This window comes from Babylonia areolata, chromosome 12 (assembly GCF_041734735.1).
Source record: "Babylonia areolata isolate BAREFJ2019XMU chromosome 12, ASM4173473v1, whole genome shotgun sequence".
NCBI lineage: Eukaryota > Metazoa > Mollusca > Gastropoda > Neogastropoda > Buccinidae > Babylonia > Babylonia areolata.
This window is the reverse complement of record NC_134887.1, coordinates 14,234,671-14,256,503: the sequence shown is the minus strand read 5'-3', so window position 1 is coordinate 14,256,503 and position 21,833 is coordinate 14,234,671. Positions and strand designations below refer to the sequence as shown.

The window sequence follows — 21,833 nt, the reverse complement described above, 5'->3', positions numbered from 1 at the left end:
GGAGGATGAGGGAGGGAGGACCACTCTGATGAGGGAGGACCACATTGATGAGGGAGGATGAGGGATGGGGGACCACAGTGATGAGGGAGGATGAGGGAGTGACGACCATATTGATGAGGGAGGACCATACTGATGAGGGAGGATGAGGGAGGACCATATTGATGAGGGAGGATGAGGGAGGGAGGATGAGGGAGGGAGGACCACACTGATGAAGGAGGATCATATTGATGAGGGAGGATGAGGGAGGGAGGACCACACTGATGAGGGAGGATGAGGGAGGACCACACTGATGAGGGAAGGATGAGGGAGGGGGACCACACTGATGAGGGAGGATGAGGGAGGGAGTGAGAACCATATTGATGAGGGAGGATGAGGAGGACCACATTGATGAGGGAGGATGAGGGAGTGACGACCATATTGATGAGGAGGATGAGGAAGGACCACATTGATGAGGGAGGATGAGGGACGGAGGACCACACTGATGAGGGAGGATGAGGGAGTGACGATCATATTGATGAGGGAGGATGAGGGAGTGAGGACCACATTCATCTGGAAGGATGAGGGAGGACCACACTGATGTGGAAGGATGAGGGAGGGATGACCACACTGATGAGGGAGGATGAGGGAGGGAGTGAGGACCACATTGACGAGGAAGGGGGAGGGAGTGAGGGAAGACCAAAACTCGACGAATGATGAGCGCCCAGTGGCAGCCGTCAGTCGGCTCTACCCTGGTAGGCAGCCAGTTGTGGAAATGAACCCGTGATGTAAAGCACTTAGAGCTTTGATCTCCAACCAAGTATAGGCGCTTTATAGGTATCCATATCATCATCATCAACACTTAACGATACCGCTGTCATCACTAAGGATATCTGCCATTCATACACTGCCTGGTCGATAAATCCAGCACCTGCATGTCTTGTGCTCCGTGCAAAGTGCTTCAGATGGACAGGAAAAGCGCATGACAGACTTGAAAAATCATACATATATATATATATATATATATATATATATATATATATATATATATATATATATATATAATGAATGAAGCATATGCTATTCATGTGTCTGTGACAAGACCGCGAGAAAATGAACATCCATGGAGCCACCCTCACCACCTTCCCCTCCCCGATCTCCCTTTCCTTTCCCTCCCAATGTCATCTGCACATGGAGGGGGAGGGGGTGGGGTGTGTGTGTGTGGGGGGGGGGGAGAGGGCATGGGGGGGGGGTTAGAGTGAGGTGTGGGGGCAGCACCAGTGCAAGGTACAACTGACGACGCGAAAATCACAGTGTGTGGCACGCGCGCATAAACACACACACACACACACACCACACGCACACCACACACACATCATCATCATCATCAACAGCAGCAGCAACAGCTGATGAAGTATGTGTGTGTGTGTGTGTGTGTGTGTGTGTGTGTGTGTGTGTGCGCGCCCATATGCATGAGTCTGTACATATATTGGTGTAGGTCGTGCGTGTGCATGCTGACCTCTGCACAATACGAAGAGATATTTTGAACCACAGAGACAATTCATATTTTTTAGTTGTTGTATTTTTTTTTAATTGTTATTGTTATTTTATTTTGTGGTCTGATGTGGCAACAATTCGATTATTCATTGTTTTATTGAGGACATGAAAATTTTTCATGTTTGTTTCTCCCTTAAATGTTTATGTCCGTGTTATGTCATAAAATTTTGTTTGTTTTCAAACGGTTATTTCAATATTTTCAAGTCACTAACACATATACACATATGTCTCTCTTTCTGTCTGTCCCTCTCTCTGTCTGTCTCTGTCTCTCTCCCATATAATCTCTTCAGTTTTGTCATCTGAGGCATGTTCAGAGTATTTTACCCAGTGGCATTATCACGCTGACAGAAAGACAGGGAATACTCAGGGAATATATACCAAAGATTTTGCATTGAAAAATGTTTTTTATCACTTAAATAACTTTCAAATATACCTACACGCACGTGCGTATATGGATACAGACACACATTCGCACGCTCCTCGGCCCCTCTCACACACACACACACACACACACACACATATGAGCGTGCGTGTAAAAATACTTGTTATATTCAAAAGCATGAACCCAATGTTTGTACGGCATACAACTGGATGTATACACTTATACACCAACTTATATGCTGGCTTTAAACAAGAAAACAGACACAGACACAGAAATATAGGTCATTATAATCAGACTCACAGACATCCCCCCACCTCCTACACTTACAATTACACACACAGAGGGAGCGGGGCATTTTTGGCAAAGGGGACGTTACGGGATACATGGGGGGTGGCGGGGGACATTTTCAGGGTAAGGGGGACATTTCAGAACGAGGCTAAAAGCCAAGAGAGGGGACATTTTGGCCGCTAACAATGTCCGCAGGGGGCATTATGAACGGTGAGAAAGTCCCCGGGGGACATTTCCAGCGGTCAGTTTGTCCCCCGGCGACGTTTCCAGGTGGGGGACAATCTGGGATGCTACAGCGGTTCACCACATACTTCTACTTTGTCCGTGGCGTCATCTCCCTCTTCCTGCCGTACAAATCAACGAGTGGGATCTTCCATGTACAGCCGTTCTTACCGCCGTCATTTAGGTAACCGTACTCCGCTTTCCGGAGTTAAGATCTGTCGTGTTTACAAAAATCAATGAAAGATATTCTTTCCCATAAGACAAGGGGGTGGAAGTGCTGAAAGATAAAACTGGAAGCATGCTGGATGACTCACCACCGGAGCAGCGGACGCTGACAGCAACAGAAGGATGACAGTCACTGCTGACCTCCCGCCAGCCCCAATGATCGCAGTGTGCTATGTTCTGCTCTGTACCCTGACACCACACCAGGTCAAGAAACATGTGGTCTGGCGGAGACCCGTGCGGCGCGTTGTCTATCACCTGTGGATTGTTCACATCGACACACAGCACTTCCGTGATTGAGAGAAAGATGAAGGAAGTGGAGCAAAAGGAAGAAAAGGAATGAAGAGAGGAAAACATGACAGAACAGAGCAAAAGGAAGAAAAGGAATGAAGAGAGGAAAACATGACAGAACAATGCAAGAGAGAATCAAAGAAAGAATGAAAGAAAGAAACGTTTACAGGGAATTCAATTAGTCAGACCAAAAGCAAAAGAACAACCAAAAGAAAAAGGTGGAGAGAAAAGGAGAGAAAGTGAAACAGACAGACATACATACATACAGACAGACATACACACAGACAGACAGACAGGTAGACAGGCAGTGAGACAGAACAGACAAGCAGACAAACAGAGAGACAGACAGGCAGACAGACAGGCAGGCAGAGAGACAGACAGGCAGACATCCTCACCTGTCCACTGTCGCCCAGCCTCAGCTGCCGACACACGACTCTGGCGTCACTGTTGTCAAACTCCGTGGGGCAAATGCCGCCCCAGTCTCCGTCAGGCAGTCGCACTTCCACGCGTCCCTCTTTCTCGCTTCCCCCAAACAAACGAAGCTCTAGATCTACATAGACAGACAGAAATACAAAAATGTGCACTGTATCAAATATATATTTTTTGTAAATTTTGTGAGAAATATTTACAATATCCAATAATCTATATAAAGAATATCCAAACTGCATTGAAGAGGGGAAATACAGCACTGTATCAATGTTCTGTTGTTTCTAGTGCTTTGATTTATGGCTGTGTGTGCCGGAATTGTCTCGAAAAGTGGGCAGTCTGGTAGGCAGAAAGCGTGACGACATGCACCGGGCAAAGATGACACACGTATCTTATACAGTTTTAAAGGACGACACTGACCCTCTTTTCTCAGATCTTAACAACATCAACGGCAGGTTTAGAGCTCCCCCACCTCCCAGCCCCCTCTCCACCAACACCCCCCCCCCCCCCCCCCAACCCCGTGCAACAACATATTATGACTGTTCTCTGTTTCTACTGCTGTATGAATATTCAACCTTTATGAGCAGCATACTACTAATCCCTTTGTACCATTTCTTCTTCTTCTTTTGTGTGTGTGTGTGTGTGTGTGTGTGTGTGTCAGTGTGTGTGTGTGTGTCTGTGTGTGTGAGTGTGTGTGTGTGTCTGTGTGTGTGTGAGTGTTTGTGAGTGTGTGTGTGTGTGTGTGTCTATGTGTGTGTGTGTGTTCGTTCTTTAAATTAACGTCTTTTCACTATAAGTGATATTAGACGAGGGAAGGAAAAAAATCGAGTGGGAGGAGGGGGAGGGGGGGGGGGGAATTACTGTGTTGTGTGTGTGTGTGTGTGTGTGTGTGCTATTGATTCAACGTTTTGAATAAAAACTTTTTCTGTCTTCATCATGACTTTTCGGTTTAGATAAATGGTAACCAAAACTGCCGAATACACGTGACAATCACTCTGGACCGACGGATCGGACGTGTCTTCCCCGTGAGTCGTCAAGTGTGCAGGTTACGAAAGTCACTGACTGATATCAAAGCATGTTCGAACGTCTCTAATCACTTTATATCTATGTCATGAATGACAAAAAATCTCTTTGTTGGAATTACCAAACATGCTCGCTCATTGTCATCAGATACAAATAGTTTCTTTTCTATGATCACACTGATCTATCAATTTAGAAATGGGAAGATATGAGACACATTCACATAATTATAATTACGATAACATAGGATGCAGCAGGCGTAGCGCGAGTCAACATTAACAAGTGATCTGACCATTCCATGCCTGTGTATGTGCAAGTGGATCTGATGTTTTAAACAGTCGTCCATGGACATTATGAAGTAAGTGATAAAGCCTTTGTGGAAATCATTCTCTGAATAAAATCTAGACTTTATTCGCATCCTTTCAATAATATATCACAGCAAACTTTCTTTGCGGAAAGTGCATGAGCTGAATATGAATATTAATGAAAGACACTGGGATTCTACTTTTTACTGACAAGTGAACACTGGGGTGACTGTTGACAGTGTAAGATGTTCACAGAGTGTAAAACACTGCAGCCTTTCTGCACCTTGAGCCGTATTTCAAACTGATATTTTCGACGTGTAAGATATTTCCCAGGTTGCATTCATATTTATTTCCCATTAATCTGTGTGATTGAGTGTAACGTCCATATAAAGCAGAATTATGTCACTTTTGAAATAAAACAATAAAAAAAAATAATGATGACTATTAATCATTGTGCCATATATCAGATAAAAACGTGTATCAGTATGTATATCAAATTAAAAATCAGTAACTACGTTTTGGGAATGAGGAATAAAACTGTAACAGTAACCTGACTGTGGAAACAATTTTCACTTCTTTATACTTGTTGTGTCATTCCCACACGTGCATTACATTCATGATTATAATCAGAACGAATGGAAGTGAACGTTTCCTGTTTTAAACAAAGTTTGAAGTATTTGGAGAGAACATGAATTTGTTTAAGTTCATCACACACACAAACGCAAACAGATAAACATTTTGACATTCTGGCTAAAAAAGGAGCTAGAAGCTTCACGAAGGAGTTAGATTTAAATATTTCGCTTTCACTACAGGAATGTTACACCATGGTAGAAAAAGTCCAATGGTCAAAATTTCAGTTTGAAGAAAAACACACCGGTAACTCGGAGTTACATACGAACATACAGAAAATGTATGGTTTCATGGGAAAACATTACCACAATGATTTTCATAAGAGGCAAATCATTTCTCTAATCTGCAGATGGAAAATGAATTGTTTTAGGACAAAATATGTCAGTAATGTTTCTTGCATCTGTGGTGCTCGCATAACAGCCGATCATATACCAACTTGCGATATGTTAAAGTCTCAAAAAATCCCTGAACTGAAATCATCTTCAGTGTTGACGATCTTCAGCAGTCCATTGCTAATGTATGACTTTTTCAACTCCTTGTTAAATAGTCCAGTTGGTTCGCTGTTATAGTTGTTAGTTTTTCATTAGAAATATGTTATATTGTTATGATTTTTTTGTTTATTTTTTTAATCAAAACTTAAATCAATAATGTTCACGCACACACACACACACACACACACACACACTTTCACTTTACACAGTAATTCCCCCCATCCCCCTCCTCCCACTCAATTTTTTTCCTTCCCTCGTCTAATATCACTGACAGTGAAAAGACGTTAAACTAAAGAATGAACGAAACAGATAAACAAGCACACACACACATACACACACACACACAACTGTCATGCATGAACACATCCTGAGTGTGGGACACTCCTAAGCTCGGTTTACTTATTTTTTTGTAAGCCACTAGAAAAGCAGGAAACCCGTTTGGCCCGCTACCCACGTGCATAGCAATTCATGTCAGTGAGTTGTGTTTCCGTGCCTGTGTCAGTCTGGCTTTCGGTGTGTACATGTGACAGTCTGGCTTTCGGTGTGTACATGTTACAGTCTGGCTTTTGGTGTGTTCATGTGTCAGTCTGGCTTATGGTGTGTTCATGTGTCAGTCTGGCTTATGGTGTGTACATGTGTCTGTCTAGCTTTTAGTATGTACATGTGACTGTTATACACTCCACTGTCAGCTACCGAGGGAGTCACATGCGACCTGAGGCTTGGGGGAGTTTTGAGGAGTTTGATTTCTCCATGTCTTTTTTCTGCTGTGTAGCAGCAGGTTGTTGTCAGTTTTGTCAGGGGACATTGCAACGGCTGGAACATTCCAGGTCTTTCACATAACCTGTCTGAGGTGAGGGTGTGTGGTGTTTTCCTTGGTTGGCTGGTCCTTGGGACTGGCAGGAGTGGTGGTGGTGGAGGGAATGACAGAGGCTGTGAATGCTTGTGTTTGTTTTGTATTTGTTGTGGCTGCTTGATATTATTTGATGTTATGAGAGAGAGATGCCGTGATGTGTGTGTGTTACTGTCATTGTTGCTGTGTTCATAACATTTCATATTTTCTTACAGTCTGAAGTGAATTATGTGAAATATTACTAATAATTGCTTACTGTCTTGGGCGATTTTGGAGAATTTAAATCAAATTGAAGTACAGGTGAAATGAGTTTCTGTAAAGGCAGGTTGCATGGGTGGGATGATGTTGGGTGCGACTAGCGTATTTTAGGAGGCAACACTGACACTTTGCCATTGTCAGGTTTTATTCATTCCTGTATTGACGGGTCGCTCTCCTCTGTTGGTTGTGGCTGTTGGCTGGAGGGAGGTCTGCATGGTGCGGGACTGGCACTGTGCTCTGCAGCGAAGACGAGAACAGCAACGGCGACAACAGCAACGATGACAACAGCGGCGACGACAACAGCGACGATGACAACAGCGGCGATGACAACAGCAACGACGTCAAAAGCAACGATGACAACAGTGACGATGACAACAGCGACAATGACAACAGCGACGATGACAACAGCGGCGATGACAACAGCAACGACGTCAAAAGCAACGATGACAACAGTGACGATGACAACAGCGATGACAGCGACAACGACAACAGCGACGACGACAACAATGATGGCGACAACAGCAACGATGACAACAGCGACGTTGACAACAGCGACGACGACAACAGCAACGACGTCAACAGCAACGATGACAACAGCAACAACGTCAACAGCAACAATGACAACAGCAACGACGTCAACAGCAACGATGAAAACAGCGACGATGACAACAGCGACAATGACAACAGCGACAACGTCAACAGCGACGATGACATCAGCGACAACGTCAACAGCGACAACATCAACAGCGACGACGACAACAGCGACGACGTCAACAGCAACGATGACAACAGCGACAACGTCAACAACGACCATGACAACAGCGACAATGACAACAGCGACGATGATAACAGTGATGACGTCAACAGCGACGATGACAACAGCGACGACATCAACAGCGACGACAACAACAGCGACGATGACTACAGTGACCATGACAACAGCAACAATGATTAAAGTAACGATGACAACAGCGACGACAACAGCGACAATGACAACAGCGACAATGACAACAGCGGCGATGACAACAGCGACAATGACAACAATGACGACATCTTCTACTAGAAGAAGGAATCTGCTGCATCGGATAGTTTGAGAAAGAAATGACCCAGATAGAGTGCGCTCTGTGAGGCACGCTGTGTCTGAATGGGTTAGGCAGGAGGCCACCTGCATCACTTAATTAAGGTGGCATTATCGGTCAGACGGGGGTTCCATTTTGTTCATGGCCATATATACCAAAGTAATTGGAATATTTGCAATCATTTTGGCATGCATATGTCAAAAGGGTTATATTTGTTAAAACAAATAATAAAAACATGATTTTTTTTAATAAGTCTGAATTTTTTGTATATTTTATGAAAAACGATATGTCGCGTAAAAGGAAATTGGGGTGTTAGCTGGCACACTCTACATTGAATACTATGCCATGTACATGGCTCATATTTTGCAAAGATAAAGAAAACAAGTTTATCTATGGCATGTACCATTGATTTTTATGTCATCTTGACTGATTTTGAGTTTTAGCGACTCGAGTTTTGATAATTTTTTATTAAAAAAAATCAAGTGAAAAAATTTACCAGAAACAAAGTGTCTTACAGACAATTCTGAGGTACATACTATAGCTGATGGCATTCAAAACAAGCATGCAAAATTTCTAAGCTGTAGCTTGAATATTTCTTCAGATATTGTGTTCAAAGCATGCAAAAGTGGTGATTTTCGCTAAAGTTTATGTAAGAAAATGAAGGGTTTTTCCTACCTGTCAACTTGTTCATGTCACTAATGTCCCCCTGCAAGGTATGGCTGGCCCTCCCTAGCAGCACAGTTACCATTGTGGATCAGTAGTGGCAGCCTTTTCAATAGTCTTGTTGATGGTCACAGTGCTACTTATCTGAACAGGTGGTGGTAAATCCATTAGTGCGCAAAACACCTCAAGGTCTGTATGACTCCGTCCAATGGCACACATTGAAAACTCTGCACGGCGGTTGATAGAATTTATGTTTATATTCCCAACTGGAATTTGTTCATTTGAAGGGAACTGCTTCTGATCACTACAATGCTCATTATCACAATGGAAGGCAAACTGGCTGGCTAATCCAGACCTTTTTACTTCAAAGAGCTGGACACTACCCAGGCAAAATCCACACTTCAGCTTGGATGATAGGTTCTGGGCTAACAATCCAATGTCAACAACTCTGTAACCTGTAGGAGGTTCTAAGTCAAACACAAAGTCATTCTCATCACTCTCATCACGTTCGTCTTCTGTACTAAATGAATCAGAGAAGTTCTCTGCACTTTTGATCTTCAGTTCAGATCGACAGATGGGCGTGGCACTTTCATTTTCGAGTGAGGCATTTTCATTTTCCAACGATAGACTGTCATCATCACTCGATGTGGAATCCTTCACTTCTTCATCATTAGGCTTCTCAACAGTATCAACGAGTCTTTTCTTAGCCTGTACAAACTGGTTGCCACGAAACTTGCGCTTCTTAGACCTACCTTTGGTATTTTTTCTATCAGAAGGCATGATGACAACAAAACAATAGAAAAATCCGCAACAAAATAGCCAAAATAATCACTCGAAGTCAACTAGCTTACACGAAGACTGCCATACCGCGTGTTTACAAAGGGAGGTAACGCGTACTAACCGGTGCTGTGCAGGGGAGCGGTCATTGTTCGCTTTGAATGGTGGTTATGAAGGAGAATAGTTTTTTGTTATTTTCGCCATTTTCAGAGTCAAAATCTTGATTTTTTTGGACACCCTACCCAATTTGATGGGCCATAGCTCCGCAACCGCTGGACGGAATTAAAAAATTCAAACAGTGTGATAAACTACAATGAATTTACTTTACAAACAATCTATTTTCTTAGCTAAACCCAAAAAAGTGATTTTTGACCAAAATCTGACCGATAATGCCACCTTTATTAAAGAGAGCACGGGCTAAAAGGAAGGAAGGAATTTTGTTTAATGTCCCGTCACACATTTCGGTGATTGAAGACATTTTGCTTAAATATTATATTTTTGAACGTCAGTAAGGATACATGATAGTGTAATGGGTAAGACAGTTCCTTCTCACCCGAACATGCTGGGTTCGACTCTGCCATTAGGACTCTTTTTTTCTTTCAACCCGAAGCTTTATAATAACAAATACAGAACACATTTTAACGAATAGATTTTTTTAAAAGTGTATCACAAGTGAGTCTTGGGGTCTTGCCTCTCTTCTTTAGTTGTTGATTCATCTCTCTGTCATACTGTGGCACACACACACACACATACACACACCACACACACACACACTCACAATACACATACACACACACACACAACTCACAAGCACACACGCGCGCGCATACACACACACACGCTCACATACGCGCGCGCACACACACACACACACACACTTACACGCACACACACACAACACACACACACACACAACACACACACACACACACACACACACAACACACACACACATACACACACCTCACACGCACGCACGCACGCACACACACACACCCCCCACACACACACACACGCACACACACACACACAGAGGATGAGGGAGGGAGGACGACATTGATGAGGGATGATGAGGGAGGACGACATTGATGAGGGAGGACAACATTGATGAGGGAGGATGAGGGAGGGAGGACGACATTGATGAGGGAGGGAGGACGACATTGATGAGGGATAATGAGGGAGGGAGGACGACATTGATGAGGGATAATGAGGGAGGGAGGATGACATTGATGAGGGAGGACGACATTGATGAGGGATAATGAGGGAGGGAGGATGACATTGATGAGAGAGGATGAGGGAGGGAGGACGACATTGATGAGGGAGGATGAGGGAGTGACGACCATACTGATGAGGGAGGATGAGTGAGGACCACATTGATGAGGAAGGGGGAGGGAGTGAGGGAAGACCAAAACTCGACGAATGATGAGCGCCCAGTGGCAGCCGTCAGTCGGCTCTACCCTGGTAGGCAGCCGGTTGTGGAAATGAACCCGTGATGTAAAGCACTTAGAGCTTTGGTCTCCAACCAAGTATAGGCGCTTTATAGGTATCCATATCATCATCATCAACACTTAACGATACCGCTGTCATCACTAAGGATATCTGCCATTCATACACTGCCTGGTCGATAAATCCAGCACCTGCATGTCTTGTGCTCCGTGCAAAGTGCTTCAGATGGACAGGAAAAGCGCATGACAGTGCAAGGTACAACTGACGATGCGAAAATCACAGTGTGTGGCGCGTGCGCATAAACACACACACACACACACACACACCACACACACACACACACACACATCATCATCATCATCAGCAGCAGCAGCAGCAGCAGCAGCAGTTGATGAAGTGTGTGTGTGTGTGTGTGTGTGTGTGTGTGTGTGTGTGTGTGTGTGTGTGCGCGCACGCGCGCGCGCCCATATGTTTGAGTCTGTATCTATATTGGTGTAGGTCGTGTGTGTGCGCACTGGCCTCTACACAATACGAAGAGATATTTTGAACCACAGAGACAATTCATATTTTTTAGTTGTTGTATGGGTTTTTTTGTTGTTGTTTTTTTTCGTTTTTTTTCTTCTTTTTTTAAATTGTTATTTTTATTTTATTTTGTGGTCAGATGTGGCAAGAATTCGATTATTCATTGTTTTATTGAAGACATGAAAATTTTGTGACACCACATGTTTGTTTCTCCCTTAAATGTCCGTGTTATGTCATAAAATTTTGTTTGTTTTCAAACGGTTATTTCAATATTTTCAAGTCACTATCACATATACACACGTCTCTCTTTCTGTCCGTCCCTCTCTCTGTCTGTCTCTGTCTCTCTCCCATATAATCTCTTCAGTTTTGTCATCTGAGGCATGTTCAGATTATTTTACCCAGTGGCATTATCACGCTGACAGAAAGACAGGGAATACTCAGGGAATATATACCAAAGATTTTGAAAAATGTTTTTTATCACTTAAATAACTTTCAAATATACCTACACGCACGTGCGTATATAGATACAGACACACATTCGCACGCTCCTCGGCCCCCCTCACACACACACACACACACGCATGCACGCATCAAAGACAAAGACAATTACAGACACAATCACCCCCACCCCCACCCCCCACCCACCCCCAACACACACACACACATGAGCGTGCGTGTAAAAATAGTTGTTATATTCAAAAGCATGAACCCAATGTTTGTACGGCATACAACTAGATGTATACACTTATACACCAACTTATATGATGCTGGCTTTAAACAAGAAAACAGACACAGACACAGAAATATAGGTCATTATAATCAGACTCACAGACATCGACCCACCTCCTACACTTACAATTACACACACACACACACACACACACACACGCAGACACACACACACACACACACACACACGTACACACACTTCTCCACGCACTCCCCCACCCCTTACTGTCCCCCCTCACCCCCACCCCCCCCTTTTTGTTGCTGTTGTTGATGTTTAATATCACTTAAAGTGGAAAGACGTTAAACTGGAAATTACTACCACGACTACAACACACACACACACACCACGTGCTGGTAGATATAGCAAATGTTTTGTTGGAGAAAAGCGGGGGAGGGGGAGTGGAGTGTGAGGGGAGGGGGAGGGGGTGGGAGGGGAGAGGGAGAGGGGCATTTTTTGGCAAAGGGGACGTTACGGGATACATGGGGGGTGGCGGGGGACATTTTCAGGGGAAGGGGGACATTTCAGAACGAGGCTAAAACCCAAGAGAGGAGGCATTTTGGCCGCTAACAATGTCCGCAGGGGGCATTATGAACTGTGAGAAAGTCCCCGGGGGACATTTCCAGCGGTCAGTTTGTCCCCCGGCGACGTTTCCAGGTGGGGGACAATCTGGGATGCTACAGCGGTTCACCACATACTTCTACTGTGTCCGTGGCGTCATCTCCCTCTTCCTGCCGTACAGATCAACGAGTAGGATCTTCCGTGTACAGCCGTTCTTACCGCCGTCATTTAGGTAACCGTACTCCGCTTTCCGGAGTTAAGATCTGTCGTGTTTACAAAAATCAATGAAAGATATTCTTTCCCATAAGACAAGGGGGTGGATGCGCTAAAAGATAAAACTGGAAGCATGCTGGATGACTCACCACTGAAGCAGCGGACGCTGACAGCATCAGAAGGATGACAGTCACTGCTGACCCTCCCCCAGCCCCAATGATCGCAGTGTGTTATGTTCTGCTCTGTACCCCAACACCGCACCCTGTCAAGAAACATGCGGTCTGGCGGAGACCCGTGCGGCGCGTTGTCTATCACCTGTGGATTGTTCACATCGACACACAGCACTTCCATGATTCACAGAAAGATGTAGGAAGTGGAGCAAAAAGGAGAAAAGGAATGAAGAGAGGAAAACATGACAGAACAATGCAAGAGAGAATCAAAGAAAGAATGAAAGAAAGAAACGTTTACAGGGAATTCAGTTAGTCAGACTGAAAGCAAAAGAACAACCGACAGAGAGAAAGGTGGAGAGAAAATGAGAGAAAGTGAAACAGATAGACATACATACATACAGACAGACAGACAGGTAGTCAGGCAGAGAGACAGACAGACAAGCAGACAGACAAACAGAGAGACAGGTAGACAGACAGGCAGACAGAGAGACAGACAGGCAGACAGGCAGAGAGACAGACAGGCAGAGAGACAGGCAGGCAGACAGAGAGAGAGAGAGACAGACAGGCAGAGAGACAGAGACAGACAGACAGACAGACAGAGAGACAGGCAAGCAGACAGACATCGACAGGCAGAGAGACAGAGACAGACAGACAGAGAGAAATAGAGACCGATACAGAATGACAGAGAGAGAGAGAGAGAGAGAGAGAGAGAGAGAGAGAGAGACGTCCACACAGGCAGACAGACGGATGAACGGACGTACAGATAGAATGTTTTTCAAAATGTATCAGCAGCTGATACTGGCAACATATCAAAATATGCCTGTGTATAAACATTTGAAAATATTCCTGTGTATAAACATAAAAATATGCCTCTTTAAAAAAGAAGTTTTATGTAACACATAAACGAAAGCGTATTTGATTAATTCTCGATAATACATTGTATGTATCTGTAGTACTTGGCGGAATATCTAACAACATGATTTGTCATAGTTTGTTCAAACGAATTTCATACCTATTTGGAAAGTGTGTGTATTATGGTGGTATCACACCACTAAATTATGTCACACACACACACACACACACACACACATACACACACATACACAAACACACACGAAACATACAAGAAAAAATACTAGTGATATATATAGTTAATATACCACTAATGCTACTAACAGAAACAATCGCACGATTCTATTGCACACTCATATAATTCTAAACTATAAGTCTTTCACAAGAATATAGTTATAATTATACAAAAGAACATGGTACAATTAATTCACATAACCACACTGGTACGCGCACGCGTGCACATACACCCACATGCATGCACGCACAAATGCACGTATCCACATATGTATATACATGCGTGCTCAATCACATACATAAACACAGATACACACAGACAAGACACAGAGATGCACAGAGGTGCACACACAGACAGGGGCTGTGTCAGAACGTGTGGCAGTGTCTGGGGGATTGGGAATGAACAACTGGGTGTGGGGTGTAATGATGATAGAATCACGCAGAGATGGCGCAACGAAAGGAAAAAAAAATCATCAGAGACGCACTTTGTTTTGCATCATCAGCGTCATTGTCCCCTTCGTTTTCATCGTCACTGTCACCACCACTGCCGTCATCATCATCATTATGATTGTCACCATCACCATCGATATGCACATCAACATCATCACCATCAATATCATCATCACCAACACAAACACCACTGTAGTCAGTAATGGTCATCACCGACATCAAGGCTACCATCATAATCAGATTCAACGTCCTGTCACTGTGACATCCTCACCTGTCCACTGTTGCCCAGCCTCAGCTGCCGACACACGATTGCGGCAGCGTCGCTGTCAAAGAGCCTGGGGCAAATGCCGCCCCAGTCTCCGTCAGGCAGTCGCACTTCCACGCGTCCCTCTTTCTCGCTTCCCCCAAACAAACGAAGCTCTAGATCTACATAGACAGACAGAAATACAAAAATGTGCACTGTATCAAATATATTTTTTTTGTAAATTTTGTAAGAAATATTTACAATATCCAATAATCTATATAAAGAATATCCAAACTGCATTGAAGAGGGGAAATACAGCACTGTATCAATGTTCTGTTGTTTCTAGTGCTTTGATTTATGGCTGTGTGTGCCGGAATTGTCTCGAAAAGTGGGCAGTTTGGTGGGCAGAAAGCGCGACGACATGCACCGGGCAAAGATGACACACATATCTTATACAGTTTTAAAGGACGAAACTGACCCTCTTTTCTCAGATCTTAACATCGGCGGCAGGTTTACAGCTCCCCCACCTCCCACCCCCCTCTCCCCCAACACACACCCCAACCCCGTGCAACAACAACATATTATAACTGTTCTCTGTTTCTACTGCTGTATGAATATTCAACCTTTATGAGCAGCATACAAACTACTAATCCCTTTGTACCATTTCTTCTTCTTCTTGTGTGTGTGTGTGTGTGTGTGTGTGTGTGTGTGTGTGAGTATGTGTGTGTCCGTGTGTGTGTGTGTGTGTGTGTGTATCTGTGTGTGTGTGTTTGTGTGTGTGTGTGTGTGTGTGTGTGTGTGTGTGTCTGTGTGTGTGTCGGTGTGAGTGTGTGTGTGTGTGTGTGTGTGTGTGTGTGTGTGTGTGTGTGTGTGTGTGTGAGCGCTCGCGTGAATGCGCGCACGCCTGCAAACACGTACATATGCATTAATGTGTGTGTGTGTGTGTGTGTGTGTGTGTGTGTGCTATTGATTCAACGTTTTGAAAAAAAACTTTTTCTGTCTTCATCATGACTTTTCAGTTTAGATAAATGGTAACCAAAACTGCCGAATACACGTGACAATCACTCTGGACCGACGGATCGGACGTGTCTTCCCCGTGACTCGTCAAGTGTGCAGGTTATGAAAGTCACTGACTGATATCCAAGCATGTTCGAACGTCTCTAATCACTTAATTTCTATGTCATGAATGACAAAAAATCTCTTTGTCGGAATTACAAAACATGCTCGCTCATTGTCATCAGATACAAATAGTTTCTTTTCTATGATCGCACTGATCTATCAATTTAGAAATGGGAAGATATGAGACACATTCACATATCATTACAATAATATCAGATGCACAGCAGGCGTAGCGCGAGTCAACATTAACAAGTGATCTGACCATTCCATGCCTGTGTATGTTGCAAGTGGATCTGATGTTTTAAACAGTCGTCCATGGACATTATGAAGTAAGTGATAAAGCCTTCGTGGAAATCATTCTTTGAATAAAATCTAGACTTTATTCGCATCCTTTCAATAATATATCACAGCAAACTTTCTTTGCGTAAAGTGCATGAGCTGAATATGAATATTAATGAAAGAGACTGGGATTCTACTTTTTACTGACAAGTGAACACTGGGGTAACTGTTGACAGTGTAAGATGTTCACAGAGTGTAAAACACTGCAGCCTTTCTGCACCATGAGCCGTATTTCAAACTGATATTTTCGATGAGTAAGACATTTCCCACGTTGCATACATATTTATTTCCCATTAATCTGCTCCTGAATAGCAGATGTGTGATTGAGTGTAACGTCCATATAAAGCAGAATTATGTCACTTTTGAAATAAAACAATAAAAAAAAAGATGACTATTAATCATTGTGCCATATATCAGATAAAAACGTGTATCAGTATGTATATCAAATTAAAAATCAGTAATACGTTTTGTGAATGAGGAAAAAAAACTGTAACAGTAACCTGACTGTGGAAACATTTTTCACTTCTTTATACTTGTTGTGTCATTCCCACACGTGCATTACATTCATGATTATAATCAGAACGAATGGAAAGAAGTGAACGTTTCCTGTTTTAAACAAAGTTTGAAGTATTTGGAGAGAACATGAATTTGTTTAAGTTCATCACACACACAAACGCAAACAGATAAACATTTTGACATTTGGCTAAAAAAAGGAGCTAGAAGCTCCACGAAGGAGTTAGATTTAAATATTTCGTTTTCACTACAGGAATGTTACACCATGGTAGAAAAAGTGCAATGGTCAAAATTTCAGTTTGAAGAAAAACACACCGGTAACTCGGAGTTACATACGAACATACAGAAAATGTATGGTTTCATGGGAAAACATTACCACAATGATTTTCATAAGAGGCAAATCATTTCTCTAATCTGCAGATGGAAAATGAATTGTTTTAGGACAAAATATGTCAGTAATGTTTCTTGCATCTGTGGTGCTCGCATAACAGCCGATCATATACCAACTTGCGATATGTTAAAGTCTCAAAAAATCCCTGAACTGAAATCATCTTCAGTGTTGAGGATCTTCAGCAGTCCATTGCTAATGTATGACTTTTTCAACTCCTTGTTAAATAGTCCAGTTGGTTCGCTGTTATAGTTGTTAGTTTTTCATTAGAAATATGTTATATTGTTATGATTTTTTGTTTACTTTTTAATCAAAACTTAAATCAATAATTTTCACGCATGCACACACACACACACACACACACTTTCACTTTACACAGTAATTCCCTCCCTCCCCCTCCTCCCACTCGATTTTTTTCCTTCCCTCGTCTAATATCACTTACAGTGAAAAGACGTTAAACTAAAGAACGAACGAAACAGATAAACAAGCACACACACACACACACACACTGTCACGCATCAACACATCCTGAGCGTGGGACTCTCCTAAGCTCTCTGTTTACTTACTTTTTTGTAAGCCACTAGAAAAGCAGGAAACCCGTTTGGCCCGCTACCCACGTGCATAGCAATTCATGTCAGTGAGTTGTGTTTCCGTGCCTGTGTCAGTCTGGCTTTCGGTGTGTACATGTGACAGTCTGGCTTATGGTGTGTGCCTGTGTCAGTCTGGCTTATGGTGTGTTCATGTGTCAGTCTGGCTTATGGTGTGTACATGTGTCTGTCTAGCTTTTAGTGTGTTCATGTGACACTCACTCCACCGTCAGCTACTGAGGGAGTCACATGCGACCTGAGGTTTGGGGGAGTTTTGAGGAGTTTGATTTCTCCATGTCTTTTTCTGCGGTGTAGCAGCAGGTTGTTGTCAGTTTTGTCAGGGGACATTGCAACGGCTGGAACATTCCAGGTCTTTCACATAACCTGTCTGAGGTGAGGGTGTGTGGTGTTTTCCTTGGTTGGCTGGTCCTTGGGACTGGCAGGAGTGGTGGTGGTGGAGGGAATGACAGAGGCTGTGAATGCTTGTGTTTGTTTTGTATTTGTTGTGGCTGCTTGATATTATTTGATGTTATGAGAGAGAGATGCCGTGATATGTATGTGTTACTGTCATTGTTGTTGTGTTTATGATATTTCGTGAATAATGTGAAATATTACTAATAATTGCTTACTGTCTTGGGCGATTTTGGAGAATTTAAATCAAATTGAAGTACAGGTGAAATGAGTTTCTGCAAAGGCAGGTTGCATGGGTGGGATAATAAGTTGGGTGCGACCAGCATTTTTTAGGAGGCAACACTGACACTTTGCCATTGTCAGGTTTTATTCATTCCTGTATTGACGGATCCCTCTCCTCTGCTGGTTGTGGCTGTCGGCTGGAGGGAGGTCTGCATGGTGCGGGACTGGCACTGTGCTCTGCAGCGGAGACGATGACAGCAACGATGACAACAGCAACGATGACAATGACAACAGCGATGACAATGACAACAACAGCGATGACAACAGCGACAATGACAACAGCAACGATGACAATGACAACAGCGAAGATGACAATGACAACAGCGGCGATGACGATGACAACAGCGACGATGACGATGACAACAGCGACAATGACAACAGCAGCGATGACAACAGCAACGATGACAACAGCGACGACGACAACAGCGACGATGACAATGACAACAGTGACGACGACAGCGACGATGACAATGACAACAGCGACGATGACAACAGTGACGATGACAACAGCGACAATGACAACAGCGACGATGACAAAAGCGACAATGACAACAGCGACGATGATAACAGCGACGATGACAACAGCAACGATAACAGCGATGACGACAACAACGACGATGACATCAGCGACGACGTCAACAGCGACGACGACAACAGCGACAACGCCAATAGTGACGATGACAACAGTGACAATGACAACAGCGACGATGACAACAGCGACGATGACAACAGCGACGACGACGACATCTTCTACTAGAAGAAGGAATCTGCTGCATCGGATATAGTTTGAGAAATAAATGACCCAGATCGAGTGTGCTCAGTGAGGCGCGCTGTGTCTGAATGGGTTAGGCAGGAGGCCACCTGCATCACTTAAAGAGAGCACGGACTAAAAGGAAGGAAGGCATTTTGTTTTATATCCCGTCACACATTTCGGTGATTGAAGACATTTTGTTAAAGGGGTGGGAGATGTGAATGAATGGAGGGTTGGGGGAAACTGGGCAAATGAGGGTGAAATGAGGGTGAAATCTGAAAATAATAAATCTAAATACAATTACAGAAAATTACTTAAAGGACTTCGTAAAAGAGAAGTCGTTAAACTGACAAGCGAAACAACTGATAATGAATGCAAAAAGTCAAAAACATCAACGTTCTGTCACTTGTGAAGACACACTTTCGTGTACATAAGGCTTCATCAAGCTACAGTCAAAAGTTATATGCTTAATTGTCAGGTTACTAAAGCATATGCACTTGACATTAGAACAATACTTGGTCCGTAATGAATCTGATAATAGTCTGAGAGCTAAACTAAAAATTGGTCTACTAATCGGACCAAAGTCTGAGAGTCAACTGACGAGGGTTTAGACTTGAATTCATGCACCTATGAATTCATGCATTACTTAAAGAGGGCACAGACTAAAAGTGCGATCTCGGAAGAGGGTGAACCGCCGTGAAATGTTTATGATTCCTGTGGATTATGGCTGTTCTGACTGGTTAGCAGGGCTGCCAGTTGCATCTTTTTTGGTTGTCGTCATCATCATTCATCTCTCTATCATTCTGTCAGTCATACTGTGGCACACACACACACACACACCACATGCACACACACACAACACGCACACACACACATACACAACACACACACACACACACACAAACACACACACATACACAACACACACACAAACACACACATACACACACGCGCGTGGATGTTTACAGATTTGCTTAATTACTTCAAACATTGTGTTTTAAGTATTGCAGATACACCTCAAGATATATAATGGCCAATTTGAAGTGTGTTTTCTTTTTTCTTGAAAAATGCAAATGACAGTTTAGAGCAGATGTCTTTTATTGCATGCACGAATACTTTGCTTGTAGTTACAGGACCTGCCATTAAAAATTGTATTATGAAATGAATGTCTCTGTCTGCGTGTCTGTCTGTCTCCTGCTCTATTTTCATATCTATGTATCTATCTATCTACACACACAACATATATATATAGATATGTGTGCGTGTGTGCGTGTGTGCGTGTGTGTGTGAGGGTGATTTTTTAAGATGTCATTTTAATTTTGTACTTCCGCATGTGCCTGTGAGAGTCCATGTGCACGCCCGTGTATATGTGTGTGTGTGTGTGTGTGTGTGTGTGCGCGCGCGCGTACGTGTGTGTGTGTGTGTGTGTGTGTGTGTGTGCGTGTCTGTGTCTGTGTGTTGAATTTCATTTAATATCTATCCACATCAAGTGATATTAGACATGGAAAAAAAGGAGGGGGGAGAAAAAAGGGAGGGGAAGGGAAAGGGATGAAAACAATACCATTCACAACATTAACTTCACAACTTTCTAACAGAATAACTTTCCAACTTTAAAACATATAGGCGTATCTATCTATCTATCCATATAATATATATATATATATATATATATATATATATATATATATATATATATATATATATATAACAAACAGAACAAACAACAACAACAACAAAACATTCAAAGGTTATAACAACAACCTAACTAGATGATTTTATAAACATTTGGAGGAAAAAAATCAGACAGTGATAAGTCCAAGATTTCTTGACCCCCCCACCCCTCCATCCTCCCGCCCCCTTAAGTTACAGTAACAATCCAGTTGGACTATTTGACAGTGATTCGAAAAAAAAAATCGAACAATAAAAGTGAAGAGTCCAAGATTTCTTTCAATGGGAAAGATGCTAGTACAGGTATATGACATTTCAGCATATGGCATGTAAATACATGATCACTTGTAATAGAATTACCACATATACAGGAAACACTTTTTATATAATTAGTTTGTCTTGAAACAGTTCAGTTTCCATCTACAGATCAATAACGCAATCTGCCTTTTATTGTGTTGTTAATAGTTGCCAACAATTCCATTAATTTTGATTTATTTCTTCGCGTAAATGGGAACAGCCTATATTCCTTTCTTTTATCTGAAAGTCTGATCGCTAGATCTGTTTCACTATACTATAACATTCTTGTAATGAAAATGGAAGAGATAAACATGTTGACTCAGCTGATCCCTTTGCTCCTTTTTTTTTCTAATAAATCAACCTTCTCATTATAAAAAAAAAATGCCACAATGCGAAGGAATCCAGATAAAAGTCATGTTAGTGCCCCTCACTGAGAGTAAATGAATTAGACGTCTAATTTCAATAGTTATTTCAGATCTAACTTTCGAGTGTATAGATTTGACAGCATTAATAACTGACTTGGAGTCAACACAAAAATCAATTTGGTATATATCTTTTGGAAAATCGAGTTTAAAATTCTGTGCCATAAGTACTGCAACTAGCTCCGCGGTAAAGACTGACT

The 21,833-nt window shown here is 42.8% G+C and overlaps 1 protein-coding gene across 1 annotated transcript in view; it reads right to left on the bottom strand.

Moving 5' to 3' along the window:
• LOC143287839 (uncharacterized) overlaps nt 1-21,833 on the bottom strand; it is a 127,366-nt gene that overhangs the window by 59,488 nt on the left and 46,045 nt on the right. Inside the window, exons 8-11 of the mRNA XM_076596078.1 lie at nt 14,884-15,038; nt 13,056-13,221; nt 3,334-3,488; nt 2,740-2,905 (exon numbers count right to left, since the gene is read on the bottom strand). Coding sequence (XP_076452193.1) covers nt 2,740-2,905; nt 3,334-3,488; nt 13,056-13,221; nt 14,884-15,038 — 642 coding nt within the window. The remainder of the gene's footprint in view (nt 1-2,739; nt 2,906-3,333; nt 3,489-13,055; nt 13,222-14,883; nt 15,039-21,833) is intronic.